Below are 17,802 nucleotides of genomic sequence, written 5' to 3' on the forward strand. Positions count from 1 at the left end.
TTTTCTGTATTGGACGCGTGTGTCTATTTCATGCTTTGAGGCTTGATTATCCTCACTATCTCAAACGTTTATCCCCCAGTGTACAGCTTGTAGTGACTGAGCACTTTGTACAATTAGTCTGTACTAGGCTATTATAAATTCTATAAAAATGGTCATATAAGACATATATTGATAGGTTTGCGTATTATCTTTTGTGTTATTTTATATATGCCTTAAAGTGGTTACAATCAATATTTATCAATTAATAACAATGTCTCTCACAATTGTGAAAATAGTGCAAATGTGAAAAGGTGTTGATGATGAATCTCAAGAGAATATCACTTGAATCTGACACATCAGTTTTATGAAGCCGTATAGTGAGTTTCAAGTTTGGAGACAAGATGGTGAACATAGTGGAGCATTGAACAGCTGAGGGGGCAAATCAGATGCATGCCAGCCCACTTTTGGACAATCTATAATTCTAAAATAGATATCTGTTTGGTTGGAAATTCACAGGAGCAAAACTCTGATGTAAATGGTCTGTACTTGTATAGCACTTTATCACTTTTCAGTCTCAAAGTCCTTTAACATGGTTTCTCCATTCACACACTAATGAGACAGATCACCATGCAGGGTGCTGCCATCAGGAGCACATTCACACACTCCATCAGGAGCAACTTAGGGTTCAGTGTCTTGCTCAAGGACACTTAGGCATGTGGACAGGAGGAGCTGGGAATCGAGCCACCAACCTTCCGATTAGTGTGCAACCCGCTCTACCGTCTGAGCCACAGCCTCCCTTTGATGTCTGAGTGGAAGTGAATGCAACAAGAGATGCCCACACATAGATTTCTAGCTTCTTACCAAGCGGCAAGCAACAGTGATGTCACCAAGTTTGTGAACTGCCGTTATGAGGCTTGGGGTTCCAATTTTTGACAGTCGCCATCTTCAGCCTTTTTTTTCATACCCAGACACAACGTCCACTTTTATACACAGTCAATGGTTTTTACCCTCCCCTTCAAGAGCTGTGCATCACTCAGAGCCACTTAATCCACATCTGAAGTTTACTTAGAGGTTTTTCAATTTTCAGGTCAAACAAAGCACACTATTTTATCTCAAACATAGTTCAGTTAGAAATGAATGTAACTTTGGGTTGACGTTGTGGGGACTGTAGCCTTAGTACTGCACTGTCAGACAGTGCGAGGAGATTTCTTGTGCATTTGATTCGTAGCCTAAATGAATATATCAAACTTTACTTACTTTAATATAGGTCTGCATAGACTCTGCACAAAAGCAGGCTGCATACTGGATTGTTACACTGGGAATATATTAGCCATGATGGGATTATGGTCTAAATATTACATGCTTGATTCTTTGTGTTGCAAATTATTGTAACTTTATAGTCCTAAAATGTAATGTATCACAAGGATCTTGACAACTGTTTGGGTCTAGTTTTAGAGTCTTGCGATGCAAACCATAGATGAAAACGAATTTCAAAAGTTGTGATATTTCCAGCTTTGTGAGCTGAAGACTGGGCAGGACGGACACAAAGAGAAATTGAAAAGGAGAAGACATTAAGCAGGGAGGGACAAAACCACAGAGGCCGGAGATGAGGACATGAGAAGGAGTAGAGAGAGATAAAGACACCAGTAAAACAAACAAAAAGAGAAAGAACAGAAACAGGGAGTTAATGAAGAGGCAAATGAAGACAGGGAGACAGATGATCCTGCTGCAGGACCTCCTGGTATGTTTTCATTCACTGTCTACATAAATGCCAACTCAGTAACTCAGTAACAGATAAATGTACAAATTGTCTGGCTTTACTAGTAATTACAATAGAAGAAGTGATTGTTATAATGATGCAACAGCCGCTTTCCCATCTTGGTGCTGCTGCCTGAAATCCTACGGGAACGGAGATAAAGCTGACGGACCAGCTGATGACGCTATTTCCGTAATTTTTGGGCTGCAAGTTGCACTTCAGGGCTGCTCCTTAATGTTGTTGTGTTTTTCTTTTGGTGTTTGCGCTTTGCACCTCTGGACCGTAAGTTTTGGTTGTAGTGTTTTTTTATTTTTGTATTTGTGTTTTGCACTTCAGGACTGCTCATTTTTGTTGTTGATTTTTGTTTTTGTATTTTGTGTTTTGCACCTCAAAATGTGTCAGATAATAAACTCTGACTGTGAAAGAACCCCTCTTACATTTTAGTCCTTGAACCTTCTTTAGACAAAATTCAACCTCATGAAGTTCTGATGTAAGACATAAAGTAAGCCGACCACCCAAAAGGATTGTTGGGCGGTAAATAATTAATTGGACTGGGGGCCTGTTTCCTAAAAGCAATTTAGGTACACACAGATCGCCAGCATCCTATTTCACAGCTGACAAACATTTCACAGCTCACAAAAAGCAAATAACTTTGCAATTGTACAGTTGTCTCCCATGCATGCGCTGCAGGTATGATGTTTCTTTTGATAGGTTACAACTATCAAACTGAACATAAGAGAAGATGATCTCATGTTTGCAGTTTTCATGAAACAGGCTCCTGTGTGGCAATTTGTTAACTTGTGACTTTCAAATAGCTTTACAGTCTCATACTTGGCATTACGGGAGGCTTCAACTTACAAATTCCTGCTCAGCAAGTCAGACTTAAAAAATTTGAATACATAACTACGGTCATTTAAAGTCAAATCCAGTTGAATCACTGCAATGAACATGAGAAACAGGATAATGTGTTGGCAGACTGAGCTTTGAATCATATGCTGCTGTGATCCTGGCAAATGTATTTCTACTCCATCCAGATGACGAAAGTAGGCAGAAAGCCAAGCTCAGCACTGATATGTTTAATCTTTTATCAAGGAACAGCCCTCCAAGATCGGCTGACATACATCTGACATGAAGACAAGCTCCCACACAGGCCAGTGAAGATTGCCCTTCCATTACCCCCACACTGCTGCTGCTGAAGCAGAGGAAGTTTCTGCCTCATAAGCATTTAGCTGCCAGGCTGCCAGGCTGCCAGGCTGCCTGCCTGCCTGCCTGCTTGGTGCAGTAAAGACTTCCAGACAGCAGCCTGGCTATAATTAAGAAACAGTAAAACACACACCTAGTGTGATCAAAGATCAAAGACCACTGGCCCTAAACGACAGGCTTTTTCATTAGAAACCACTGGTTTGGTGAGTGTTTGATCTGGAGTTATGCCGTCCTGCATGCTTTGCATTTAGACTGCAAACATTATGAGGAGGAACAGTGATCATGTTCTGCATTAGAGCAACCAAAGGACCAGAGTGCAGAGTAGAATATATAGTAATATAGACTATAGTATACGACAATATTCTATCATGTCGAGAAATCTTTTTTTTTTTTTTTTTTTTTTACACCAATATACCTGCAAAATGAGGCAGAGCAGAGTAATTTTATGTCCCAATTCAGTTACGTTTTAGTGATTTTATAGTTTCATGTTCCAAAACGTTGTTTTGGGAGGGGACACTGATGATGACAGTGAACAATAAATAAGGTCCTTTTCTAATAATGACCGAAAATGCCCCTCAAAATAGACTGAAGATGGAATAAATAAAAGAAAAAGCGCAAATAAGCTGCACCATGCATCAAAACACGAGTCACACTAAAGTGGGATTTAAGTGCAATAGTTTTCAAATCTGATTTTATGAGTATTATATGAACAGTGTCAAAACAGTTGGTTTTTTTTGCCAGATTTTCATTATCTTGTTTTCAATTCAAACTATTTTTTAGTGTTTTTTAGTGTAGTATAGTATAGTATTGTACAGTCTTTCTGGTTTTCACAGATTTTAACAATTTTGTTTTTAAAGGCAGATCAGTAAAAACTGATTTTACCTTGTTATATTCTGTAACAGAGCACTGATCACTCATATTCACAGTACTTAAAAGTACTTTTGTGATTCTGACAGCTTTGAAATTGCTTCTGGTAATACAATGTGCCAAGAAATAATGAGACAATTACATTTAAGCAAGTTAAAAACAATGGTCTGTCTGAAGTTGGCTGTCGGTGTGGATTTTTCATGTTCTGCCTGTGCCTGTTTGTATTTGGTACTCTAGCTTTCTCCCACAGTCCAAAGACATTTGTGTTAGCTTGAGTGGTAATTGTAAATTGGCAGTAGGTGTGAATGTAATCATCTGTGTTTCTATATTGGCCCCATCAAAGGGTCAACACTAAACCTCCCTCCCCTCTGACCCTGTATAGGACAAAACAGATATGTATGTATGTACGGATGGATGAATGTACGGATGGATGGATGGATGGATGGATGGATGGATGGATGGATGGATGGATGGACAGTTTTTGTGTCAAGATTACTTTTATAATCAGATGTTGCACTGATTTTTGTTTATTGTTGCTGAGTTTTGCTTTACAATTTATTTTTGTTTAAAATCATAAATGTGTGATCTGCGCACTGATCCCCACAGTTTGCAGTAAATTAAATATTATTGTAATAGGAAGAAAATTGGGAAAAGGACAAATGAGATTTTGATCACAGAGTCCATCTAGTAAAAATCCCAATTTCATCCAAAATTGTGTTATATAAATTTCTAAAAACCTGAAATTACCACTGATGTGATGATACTAAAGTATTACATCATAATCAGTGGCAGTCTTTTCAAATCTGGCTTGAAGTGGGCAGTGACTGACCTTTGATGACTGTTGGTGTCTTCAAAATAACTTCCTGCCACAACAGTATTTACAAAGCAAAACTCTCACATCCTGTGTGGCCCCCTGTGAGGCCTGAATCTACTCCGAGGTTCAACTATAAATGTCTCAGACAAGAAAGACTTCTGCATCTGCCCAAGTGACGAACTTTTTCCTTCCGTGCCAATCGAAGGAAATTGACAAATCCTGCAGTGCAGAGGACTGATTTACAGGTCAGACTGCCATAACCTTAGTTTAAGGCACGTGCTTGACACTGCGGTTTTATTATTTTGAAAGTTATACAAAGGATTTCACACTGATAGCTGCACTTAGGAAAGGATAAAGCTTATTTAAGTTTAATGTTGTCCGTTGTTTCTCGTCTAACATTCGGGTTTTGCTAACTTAAATTTGTTTCAATGCAGCAGGAAAGAAAACAGCTACAATTCGCCTAAAGTTTTCATTTTTAAAGTCAAATTGAAATTGCAATCAAAGAAATGTATATTATTCAATTAAAAACCATTATCACCAAAAAGACGAAATCTTGCATTGCTGTGCTCCACTGGACTGGAAATCTAGTTATATACTGTAATTTGTGCAAAAAATAGTTTGATTTACTTTGACATTACAGCAGCCACCATCATTGTCAGCCATTGCAGCCCAAATAAACTGCACCAAGGAGTTTGTGATTTCAGTCAAACGTAATACATACAGCGAGCAGTAGCTGAGGAGCCCTCAGGGACAGTGGTTTTCTTGGGGAGGTCGGAGGTTGTATCAATGTAACATCGACACAGTCGCTGCATATCATAGAAAAGTGAATTTTTAGCCTTGGCTGTGCTTTCTGAGGGCCGTTCTACTTTTTCATCGCTGTTGGTGTAGAGCTAGAAGGATCCAAATAATTTTATCAAGATAAGTCCCTCAACTTTTGAGTCGTTTATCAAGTGAAAACAAACTTAATCTGATTTAGTGGCTCTTCTGCTTTTCTGTGTTTTCTCTCAGTTACATTGATTGTGTTTGAGATTCTTGGACCTTTGGTTGGACAAAAGGAGTCATCTTAAGACTTGACTCTGGGCTCTGGGAAAATTTTACGAACATGGACTTGTGCCAGTCTGGAAAGATACTGGAGGAATATTTTCCAAATCTTATCAACTATCCTCAATGTCAACATAGAACTAAAAGCTCTTTTTGGTACTACTGGAGAGGATGATACATGTCTGAACTCGACTAAACGTCGCACACTGTCTGTTGCTTCTCTTCTGGCTAGGCGTGCGATACTATTAAGATAGAAGGATATTGCCCTGCCCACCCATGTTCAATGGCTGCGAGACATCATGTCCTGTTTAAGCCTTGAAAAGATTCTATACACAATCTCTAATTCATATACCAAGTTCTTAAATATCTGGGGACCCTTCTTAAAATACTTTAATAATCTTGAGGCAACTTAATAACGCTTCTTTGGCTGCACTCATACAGTGAGGGGTGTTTGAGTCTATGTGAGAGTTTGTATCGATGTGTAAATAATGACATTTAAGTGTTTTTGTACACATATACGCGTGCTTACGTGCTTTGTAAGCTTGTTGAGCTTAGTCTTATTCTAGTCATAGATTTTTTTTTAATTTATTGATTGATTGATTGATTTGTTTATGTATCCGTATATTTACCTCTACAGCAGTACAATCAATGTAAACTTATGAATTCAAAAAACGTTTTTCTTTTCACCCCTGGGTCGAAGACCCAAGTTCTAGCCCATCTGCTTTGGTTGTGCCCCGGGTTGTTTTCACTCCGAAACAGTGTACATTCGTATTTATTTAGTTATGAATTGCGGAAACTCTGGCTGAAGAAATGTGCTGGGTTGGGGTGGAGTTGAGCTACTAAGCTTAATATTAAATGTTCAAAATAACCTCTATCATGTAACGCTCGATCACATTTGCCTCTTGAAGTGAATGTATTTTTCTTTTGTTCACAGCTTTGTGACTGAATTGTCTCTTTCTTTTATGGACAGAAATAATAAAAAAATATATTGACATGAAAGAAAAACATTGATGAACATTATACACTTAATGAATAATAACTAATAAAAGTAAGTTGCCCAGTTACAGCCTTAATTAACTCGACTTTTTTGTTTTTCCTTCTTGTGCATGATGTCACCACTGTAGATGATCTATTTACTAATAGGTTTAAACCAGTAGATTTAAAGGGTCCTTTCTCATTCAGTCAGCTTTCATTTGGGTTGATGCCACTGTCTTTATTCTTTCCTCAGTTTTCACTCCTACAGCTTCGTAAAAATATCATTTATATATTTCTGATCATGTCTAAAATGGTTTCAATCCCATTTTTATACCTCTATGCCGGCGATGGCCAGAGCCGGGAGCATTATGTTTTCGGGTGGTTCATCCGTATGTTTGTCTTGTTCTCATGAACACGATATCTCAAAAATGCCTTTAGGGAATCTTTTTCAATTTGGCAAAAACATTCAATTGATACAAAGAATGAACTGATTAGATTTAGGTGGGCAAAGGTCAAAGGTTGAGGTCACTGTGACCTACATTCTACACATTCATATGAACATGATATCTCAGGAACATGAGAATGGAATTTCTTCATATGTGACACAATCGTTCACTTAGCCCCAAGGATGAACTGATAAGAGGTTTGTGATCAAAGGTCAAAGTTTAAGGTCATCATGACCTTATGTCCCTCTCATCTGTCTGTCTCGTTCTCGTTAAAGCACTATCTAAAAAACACTTGTTGGTACCAATGATGAATTGATAAGATTTTGGTGGTCAATAGCCAAAGGTCAAAGTCACTCTCCCATCACATTGGCCTATGGTCACAAATGCTTAATTTAACACATAGATGAACTGATAAGATTTTGGTGGTCAAAGGTCAAGTTCACTGAGATCACATCCATTTCCCACTTTTGATTTTCTTGAGAAGTCATTCCATTTTTCATGAACCTCTCCTCCAACCACCTTAAAAAAGCAAACGTCAATATGACAAACTTCAGGTTTTACTGGCCAGCATCAGTGCCTACGTCTCACACTCCCACAGCTGCCTATAATATTCTCTCTTTAGATGTGCTGGCTTGTTACAAGTTGTAATGAGCAGAGAATTATGTGAACCCCTGCAGAGCGCCTTTTGGCCACCCTCTGAGAATCAAATCATACTGACACAAAGACATATCTGAGAAAGCGCAGACAAACAGGCTTTGCATTCATGTTTTTCAATGATTTCAGTTGAAGTCCCCGAGGCTCTCTCGCTCACTATCATCATAATCCATGTCTCACGACTCACTACCTTCAAGTGATTCTGGTGGGACTGCTTTTAGAAGTCCTTTACTCACTTCATGTTTGATATGCAGCCGTGATGGCTATATTTGATGGTGCAGTCAGGTTTAAATAAATATAAGCATGCACCTGAGCAATCATGCATTCTAATAGTATGTCACAGCTCAGTCAAAGATATAGAATGTCATGGCACACTGAGGTATGATAGATTTAATCGAATTCTGCTGAAGACATGTCATCCAAAGAATGAGAATAATCAAACATTCCCCTGAAGAAACCAAAACCATAAATTAATTCATCCTGTGAACAAGGATCATCTGTGTAGCCACAGCCTGATATAGCTCATGTCTTAAAGCCACATACCGTCATCTAAAAGTATGAATTGTTTGCAGGCATGTTAATAGCTATATGACACTGTAATTAGTCATACAGATGCTTTAATCTAAATGCTGTGGGTAGGTATAATGTTTACTATGTTCACAATCTTAGCTCAGCATCTTAACAAGCAAAAGTAAACAATTTAGTACTACATTAAACACAAAGCACAGTGTAGCTTTATATTGTTTTTTCGGTTTGGCAGGTAGTTGATCCAAAAAAGTAATATTTTACAAAATATCGGACAAATGTGAGTCCGAGGATCACCACATTTATCACAAATCACCCTGCAGGGAATGTTAATATATATATATATATAAATTTCATTTCAATCCATCTAATTCTTGCTGAGATACATTATTTCACATAAAATATCAACCTGCTGGTGACGGTAGAGGAATAGAGAGTGTGCCATTAAAGTCAGAAGGATTTATCATCTAGGAACTGTGATTAGTTGTAAAAAAAAGTAACAATCAATGAAATATATGTGGAGATAATTCATAAAGTGATAAATGATGAATGAGGCTGACTAGTGGAGCACTATGAAAAGTCAGGGCACCAACAAAGTCATTAAGATTCAGCCTCTGGTAACTATGAATTTTGGTAAAACAGGATTGCGATGCATTCAGTCGTAATCGAGGTATTTTAGTCCAATGCAAGGTGGTAGACAGGCAGACTTCAGTCACTGTCACTCCTGGAGACCAACAAGTAGAGTGGCTACAGATACATAAATGAGTCATACTGTTGCATTGGGATATTCTTTTCTTTATCGTGACAAATGAAACTCTCTTGTTTATTGCTGACTTGGTGCTGGGCCACACGCTTCTATGTTAACCTCACGTTTAAGGGGAAATGCCTGCAGTGTTCAATGAGAGCTCCAATAAAGGCTATACTCCTTAATGTCAGCCCATTCTTTGTAAATAAAATCCACCACAATAATCAAAACATTATGTGACCCTTTTACTTTGTATTATAAGGCCTTGACTTTTTTTGACTAAATCTGTTTTCAGGAAAACAAACACGTTGCAGTTCAAACGAAAATAAGTGCTGGAATAGTACACCTGTTTCCACTCAAGAAATATACGTCTGCAGCAACACAGCACATTGTTAGCAGATTAAATTCATCGTTGCTTCATTCTCCTCTATGTAAATGCTTGAATAATAAAGATAAAATAACACAAACATTATCCTTCAAATTCCTTTTCAGGGGATAAATATTTACAGTACATCATTTTTGCTGCCTGCTGAATCTCTGTTGTATTTTAACTTCAAATGAACTAGGTTTTTCTTAAATGATTCTTTTCTTGAATGCAGAGATGCTTTGGCCTAGTCGGAGAGATTTTGGCTCAGGTCATTCCCCAATTACCGTTCATGGGTTTTATGAGGGGTGATGGGGAGGATACGACTGCAGACTTTTGTGGAGTACAAAAGGAGCTCATGGTTTATGCTGGGAAGAGGCTGGAAGAAAAATCCTTTTGGTTTGTGGGTGCAATGGATGACCACTCACCCGTAACAAACTCCTGTACAAAAAGCTCTTCAGTCTGCCCGCCTGAAGAATATCTTCAAGAACAATGTGATGTAAATATACAAAGTGCTGACGTAAAGAAAGGCTAAACTCCAGAGTTACAGACAACTAAAATCCCCCAGTGTCAGTTGATAAGGTCATGGCACTTTAGTGATGAAAAGACAGGGTTTAAGGGGGTGGGGGATTACAGAACTTTATGGCTGAGGCAAACTTACCAGTCCGTCACAGTTGTTAATGGCAACCGAGGCACCGGGGACATCTGTGATGTCACCAATAAAGGTGCAGTCTGTCTTGAGCAGCTCTCGGCACAGTATTCTCTCCGTCCCATTGGTGGGCTCAGTCTGGTTGGCACCCACACTGGAATCGTTCCCAGCGCTGTTACTGATGTTTCCAAATCCTGGAACCTCGTCGTGCCACTCCACCATCGCACCGGGCGCCACCAGCCTGTTGTTTGGCCGCAAACGGAGATGGAACTCCTTCCCGAAGGCGGTGATGTTGAAGAAAAGTCTCTGTTCAGATTCACCGGTGGAAAACACCTCCCTCTTCACGCGCTGCTTGTGAGTGGCCGAGAGAAGGTGTGACAGGTAGTGTCCATGAGAGTCGGTGCTGAAAGGTGTAACCAGGCCATATTCCTTCAGCCGGCTCCTCAGCTGGTCTATGAGACAACACAATAACAAAGCAAATATTTTTAACCCAAGGGCAGCAGGATGTACAAAAAACAAGACGCTACAGCATGTTCAAAAAGTCAACGCAATGTGAATACAATCACTTTTTTTAGTTAAATTAGTTAGTTAATATTCATGGCATGGGCAGAGTAATGCTTTGAATGTCTAATGACTTTCAGTGTTTTCACCATCATATTTTAAATAGATGTGACTACAAAAAAATTATTGTAATTACCACACCATTTCTTTTTTTCTAGTTAATTGTTTTGTCTATAAAAAGTACAAGCCTGCAATAACTGATGTTTTATCCACTAGGGGGCAGCAGACATAAGTTGTTAAAATCACATTGACATATCATCAAAATTCTCTCATGTAATCCAAACTTGTTAGCAAAGTGTTGTTTATTTACACATCCAACATCCAAGATCAACATAATCATTCGGTTCAATATTGACTGTCTTTGAGCTCTGTTTTTGGTCTCTACCAACACCAGAGGGAAGTATGTGGATTCTGTCCATGAAAGTGGTGAGAGTGAACTAAAACAGTTATGTTGAGGGCCAGACAGCAAAACTATGAGCTGAAACTCTATTTAAAGCTTGGTAAAGCTGTGATGAGCTGCAGATACAGGTGATATGTCTCTGTAGGTTCATCACTACAAGCAAACATACTGTTTCACATTGTCACTGACACATTCTCCATCGTTGCTTCAATAAATGACCAACTAATCACATCCATAACTGTATATTATTTCAGAGCAAATGGATGCGTTAGTAACGCTTAACAGTGTGAAGGTTTATCAGATGCTGAGATATCAACTGAGACAACTATTAGATACCCTGATATAAACCTCTGCAGCTACAGTACATGGCATCATAAAAGATATGTTTCCTCACACATATTTAATTTGTTGCTGAATATTGCGTTATATTATGCTTAAACAATAATTAATCCAGGTTTTTGTTTTTTGCTTGAGTGTCATCCCTAACAAGTCAACGCATTGGTGTCAAATAAATAAAAGAGGAGACTGTGGAGAGACAGCCTAATGCTCCTTTACAAATAAACACGTTGTTAATTTCATTAAAATTGATGGCAATGTTGCTTCTTAGTCATTCTGGTTCAGTTGGATTTGGCAACACAACTAAAGTGAAGTCTTTACAATTACAGCACAAAGAAACATGATTTGTTCTTTACTAGGCCATTGCCCTGGTTCTGCCTTTAACACAAGAAAACACCAGCACAAAAAAGTATACATATCCTATACAGGCTGGTGATCAATATTGTGTTAACATGGTAATTTGTTTACCCAAAGGTTCTTGTTCATTGGCTAATTTGTGGTTAATCCAATTGCACAAGGAAATCTGTGGGCCTCGAAATACTCCGTTAAAGGAAAATTCCATCCAGGATCGGTTTCCTTTTCCAAGTAAGTGCAACGGCAACTACATTTTTTTGTAAAAACCTTTGGTTGGAAAAAAATGTAACATGAACATTGGAACCGTATAATTATCTTGTAGATTTTTACTGACAGACATTCAAACAGGTGTCAATGGTGAAACTCAAATTATACGTCTATGGAAATCATAGTGTGCATGCTGCGGATATGTGATGTACAGAAAACATTCAGTTGACAAGCATTTTTAAGAGAATCATGCAAGTTTCATTCAGCCAAATGATAATGATACAGACACATCTGAGAGATGGATGCAGCTTGATTACACTGAAATTGGTGTCACCTCAGTCATAGCTCCACGATCAAAGCAAAGCACTGGCACATGTCTGCTGTTCAACTTTCAAAAACATCAAAGGCCTTTTACAAGGTGCAAATACCTCATTGTTACACCATGTTAAATTTACTCTTTCTGCAAACATGAATGACACATAGTTTGTTGTTTGATAATGATATATGAAAAGTTGGTCCAACATGTGTGGGACTGAGTATTACATATTTGCCCACAGATTAGTTTTAGCAAGCTGGTGTGACAAATCTTAAAGGGATAAAAAAAAAAAAAAGTCAGAGTGCCATGAGTCAAAAAGCAGCCAAGAATTACTCCTGCTCATTTGTGTGTATTTGAAGAGAAAGCTTTCACTGCTTAATCCTCATGAGGCCCAGGTCTAATCTCAGGAACCGTTCTCCTATGTAGTGGAAGGAAGAGTGCATTGTGCTGCTTTGGTTAGATCTACAACACAGATACATTCTAATTTGAACCACCTGGATATGAATCTTATGTATCTTAATACTTAAAAACAAAGTTGGTTATCAACTATTGAAGTTATAACCCTCAATGTTCATGAAAGCAAAACCCATTTTGATGCTATCATGGTTGGTAATTGCCACTGAATGCACATTTAGTGAGTGTCTCTCTACTGCTTTTGTTTTTGGGTAATTTGTGAGTAAGCAATTCCCCCACTGGATTCAAATTGTCAACCTAAGCCAAAGGAGGGAGTCACAAGAAAATGATGCATGTGATGTGGTTTATTGAAATGCTTTAAACTTTAAAGGCGGGTCACCTCTGTAACATTAGCAACCACCTTTGTTAAAAATGATAACCAAAAATGTGTTTGTTTTTTTAACAGCAAAATTATTGTGCTTTGTATGGTTTATGCTTAACGTGGTGTCCCCGAAACTATCACGATTCTTGCATTGAGGCATACTTGGACTCACATGTTACTCACGACACTCAGTTTTGGGGGCAAAAGGGGAATGACACATTCACAATTTTTTTCATCAGAAACATTTCATCACGCACTGAGTTATGAACATTAAACCTGATGTCCTTAGTTTTAAATACATACTCCTCTGTGTTTAATATCCAGACCAACATTTAGGCAAGTTGTTTGTTACCCACATCTAAACGAATGCTTGAAACCTACTATGTAAACTTGAAGATAAGGATAACCGTTTATTTAATAAAAGACCTAAAACAGAGGAGAGAAAAAGGTAACATGCTATAATAGGCTATTTTAACATCAGTAACTCAGTATGGGGAAGTTTAATATGTCTTGGTATGAAATTTAAATCCTTATGCACACCTTCCATGTCAAGTGACATTTTTACTTCAACACACAGCAGAATCTGTGTATGCTGAAGTGTCACACATGTTCTTCAGCCTTGGCCATGTTTGTCTGAAAAATGCAGGGAAAACCCTGATTGATATAATCCTTTCTGCGAGGGCATGCACCATGCTGCTGCTGCGTAACTTTTAAAGATTGAAACTGGAAACACAGTGATTTTCATGGGAAGGCAGGAAACTTGTGCTTGTCACTGTGGTAAGCACAGACCACAGTTAATCATCAAAAATGAGTCAAAGGAAAATAACCAATTTCACTGGACTTCTGTCAAATACTGACAGACTTCTGCCAAGTGTGTAGTTATGAATCAGATCCAGGCTGCCATATTGTTTTTATAAACTGCTCAATTAAAAAAGTTTGTTCGGTTGCCCCAGTTGTAGTTCTGACAAAGAAGCTGTTCAAGGAGTTTTTGCTGTAGTATTAAAATATGCTATCAAAAAGTACTTATATCTCCAAATTAGAGTAAACTAAAATGTTACTCAAGGATTAAAGATTACAACATGTAATACTCAACAACACTATTCTAAGATAATTGCAATGATAGGAATGCATCAGATTTAAATGGCAAAATATGTACAAATGCAACTGTAATCTCATTTTGAGAATGTTTTACATAACACTGAAATGTATGTAATTATGTAATGACTATAGACATTAAAGTTGCTGTAAAGCAAATTCCAAGATTTGCTTCTCAATACATTATATACGTGTGAAATGAGTTTCTGAAAGCATGTGCAAACTTTTCAATCAGGTTTTAACCACGTTCAATTGAAAGTAGTCTTGTTGGTAACTGTAGCACAAACACACACACAAACACACACACACACACACACACACACACACACATACACACACACACACACACACACACACACACACACACACACACACACACACACACACACACACACACACACACACACACACACACACACACAGAAAGACAGCTGACAAGTTGAGACACCTGTGCCTCACAGATCTTGAGTAAAAAGTAAAAGTTAATTTCTGAAAAGTGTCAATATATACAAGGTTAAATGCACCAACAAAGCTGAGAGCAGGTACATATTTATTATATTCAGTTTGGTCTTTTGTTCTGTTTCACAAAGTTTGTTTAGTCAGCCTTCATTCAGAAGTGGTCTCTCTTTCAAAAGGGCAACGAGAGCCTATATTGGCAGAATGACTATTGATTTTGCACTTTTTACTAAAGGATTTTATTAAGGTTTCATCACTGATATGTGCATGAGTTACACAGACTATATCTCTTATATATGAACCAATTTTTACCGTCATAAAACTAAAGATGCTTTGTAAACATCTCAATCTTACTTTCTAGATTTCTTGATAGCTCCATACTTCTTAAATTATTTGATCCAGCAGATCCCAGAAAATAGTTCCAGCATGCCTGCGTCCGACCATAAGTAAAGAGGAGATTTTAGTCTTTTTTTGTATTTTCCGTCATAAATATAAACGTGTCATAAGTCAGTCTGAAATCATTACTTGTGATCAGACATCCTTGACATCCTTGATCGCTTGACGGAGCATTAAAATTATGTATTTCCCATTTGTAAACGTCTGAACACTATAATTCCGCCATGACCCGGTCGTGTCGGTTCAGGCACAGATTATTTAATAATGCCAGCAGGTTTGACAGGGTCAGTCTCTGCGCTGCGGTGGATAATTGAACTGTGCTAAGAGGCTTTCTTAAACAAATTACAATTAAAAAAAAACTATTAAAAACCTGCAACTTTACCATTCAAATTTTCTGGTTTTAAGATTATTTGCATGATCAACGCCTAACTTTCCAGTCACATGCTATTTGTCAACAGGTTTTGGTCACAAAAAAGTTAACAAAGAGTAAAAAGAACTGTGCACAATGGTGCCTCAAGACCTGCTGTTAGAAATCAGCAGGCAAAATCACAAAATTAATCAGTACATTTTAATATAGCTGTCAACAACGTGTTATTAAAGCAGCAACATACTGTGACAGAAATTTAGAGGGAATAGTGCAACATAAAGTTGCCAGAGATCCGTTTATATCTCGGCTCTGGGACGGTCATGGATAAGTAACATTTATGGAGTTAGACAAGAGAACATTACGCGATGGGAAGTGATGCAACACTGTCATCTGTCTGCACAGTGACCTGCATAAAGACCATGACTGAGCTGTGGTTTTTATAAACAAAAACTAACCAGATAGATAGATTATCTAACCATGACTTGTGCAACAGCTTTGGATAACTACATATTTGTTTAAAAATGTCATGTTTGATTTTGTCCATATCGTTCTGTCCTGAGGTGAAAAATCAAGAGAAAACCTCACCAAGTGAGTGAAGCAGCTGCTTTTCAGGGAAGATAGTGTCCACGTAGAGCCAACAGTGGCAGACTACAGGCAACAGGCAACCACAAACGCTCCACCACAGTCTGTCATCTTGCTGTGTGAGGGCCCTTGAGGTGTTCAGAAGATAACAGCGAGTGTAAAAGGATCCTACGTGGACACTGTTGCAGCTCACTTGTTCCTTAACCTCAGAATGGATAACAGATGTGGGAGATTTAGAAGTGGAATTTTCTTTCCTGTATAACAAAGCCCTTGAAGCAGTTCGCTCATGTAATATAAGTGTATGTGTGTGTGTGTGTGTGTGTGTGTGTGTGTGTGTGTGTGTGTGTGTGTGTGTGTGTGTGTGTGTTGGGAGGACTCTGAGTGTGTTTAGGTTGGTATAGGGGAGGGGAGGGGGATATTACAGAGTCTCTCACACACAAACTCCCCTCCCACTTTGATCTCAGTGCACCAAATTGTCCTCATGAGTTCCTTCAGTGGTTGGAGAAAGTCTCTGCCTTCTCACACTGTACATCAGATTATTAATCAGATTAACATCAATTAAACAGGACTTACCCTTTCTATCTACTTCACCAGCCTGTAAGAGAGAGAGAAAGCTCGTTAAATGCGGCACAAGCCAGAAGGAAATAATAATGTGAGGCAGAGTGAGATGTCCAGCAGCAGTAACACTACCGCCCTGCAGCAGTTTACTGTAGGCTGAGCTGCTTGTAAAATCTTAACAAAAATGCCTCTATTTTACATGTCTTATGTAACAGCCTAAACTCATGCGTGTGCAGTGTCAACATGTATTTCACAGAAGAGGCAGTGTGCGCCTTTACAGAGTCAAACGAGAAGGTTTAGAGACCTGTTGCTGCGTCGCCCCACTTTTCCGCTTTGCAGCTGGATTCTTGAAATATTAACGGGGTTCAGACCGAAAGGGCACAACTGCGCACACGTTAATGTGGAAAATGAAGCGGAGTGGTGCAGACACTTACCTTGTCAGCTGAAGTCAGTGTAAATCCTACAAGTAGTACAACTAGTGACAGGACGGCCATCACGAGTCTTAAATGATCAGGAAAAACTTTATCCCAACGTAAAATTACAATAAAAGAAAAATCGGAAAAACTCTGTAGGCAAGCGTGACCCGGCTCATTTAAAGCTTATCACAGTGGATGTGCAGTCTCTGCCTCTGTTTTGGTTTTTTTTTTTTAAAAATAAGGAAAAGGAGACAGAAAGTAGTTGAAGTTTCATGAAATCAGGAGTGAGGCAAATTGCGACACTTTGTCAGTCAGTCGGTGTTTGGTTTTTTTCTGTTGACTGAGTTTCTAGAAAGTTTTGGTGTTAGTAGGACACCCCTCTGCCGCCGGCCGGACAGAGCTGCAGTGTGAGGCTGTTGCAACCTGGCAGTTGGCTCCCCTGGCTAATAAACGGCAAGACCAGCCCTGTGTGACGTCACTATTGCCCTGTCCTCGAGCCCGAACACATGGAGGGACAGAGGAGGAGGAGGAAGAGGAAGAACCCCCCTCCCCCCTCCCTAACATCATCACAGGACAGGACAGCAGGATCAACATGAAATAATGCAAGATAAATATCAATATGTTTATGTAGCAATACTGATACATCAATAATCCCATCTCCGAACTTTACCCTGTCCATAAACTGAGCACATGTTGGACTGAGTTAGTTGTTTATTTGTTAACTTGGAATGAATTTGTTTCTCTGTGAGCAGTAGCTCAAGTGGTGTAAATACAACTTGGAGTAACCTACTCTAACAATATTTAAGAGGGAAAGATTGTAGTTTGCTCTCATTCAGAGACACACAAATCATTGATCTAAAATATACTTGTACAAAATATATAAACAACAGTACATGAATTAGTGAAAATGTGCTCCACAACAAACAGCAGTGACACTAAATGACTGCTTTGACATAAAAAAATTC

General features: G+C 38.6%; 1 protein-coding gene across 1 annotated transcript in view; it reads right to left on the bottom strand.

Moving 5' to 3' along the window:
- adamts3 (ADAM metallopeptidase with thrombospondin type 1 motif, 3) overlaps positions 1-17,215 on the bottom strand; it is a 145,971-nt gene extending 128,756 nt beyond the window's left edge. Inside the window, exons 1-3 of the mRNA XM_069178498.1 lie at positions 16,856-17,215; positions 16,437-16,458; positions 10,031-10,470 (exon numbers count right to left, since the gene is read on the bottom strand). Of these exons, the coding sequence (XP_069034599.1) occupies positions 10,031-10,470; positions 16,437-16,458; positions 16,856-16,915 (522 nt within the window). The 5' untranslated portion in view covers positions 16,916-17,215. The remainder of the gene's footprint in view (positions 1-10,030; positions 10,471-16,436; positions 16,459-16,855) is intronic.
- Between the last annotated feature and the right edge of the window lie 587 nt (positions 17,216-17,802).

This window comes from Embiotoca jacksoni, unplaced genomic scaffold (genome assembly GCF_022577435.1).
Source record: "Embiotoca jacksoni isolate LCO1_2020_lvr unplaced genomic scaffold, fEmbJac1.0.p SCAF_8, whole genome shotgun sequence".
Lineage (NCBI taxonomy): Eukaryota > Metazoa > Chordata > Actinopteri > Embiotocidae > Embiotoca > Embiotoca jacksoni.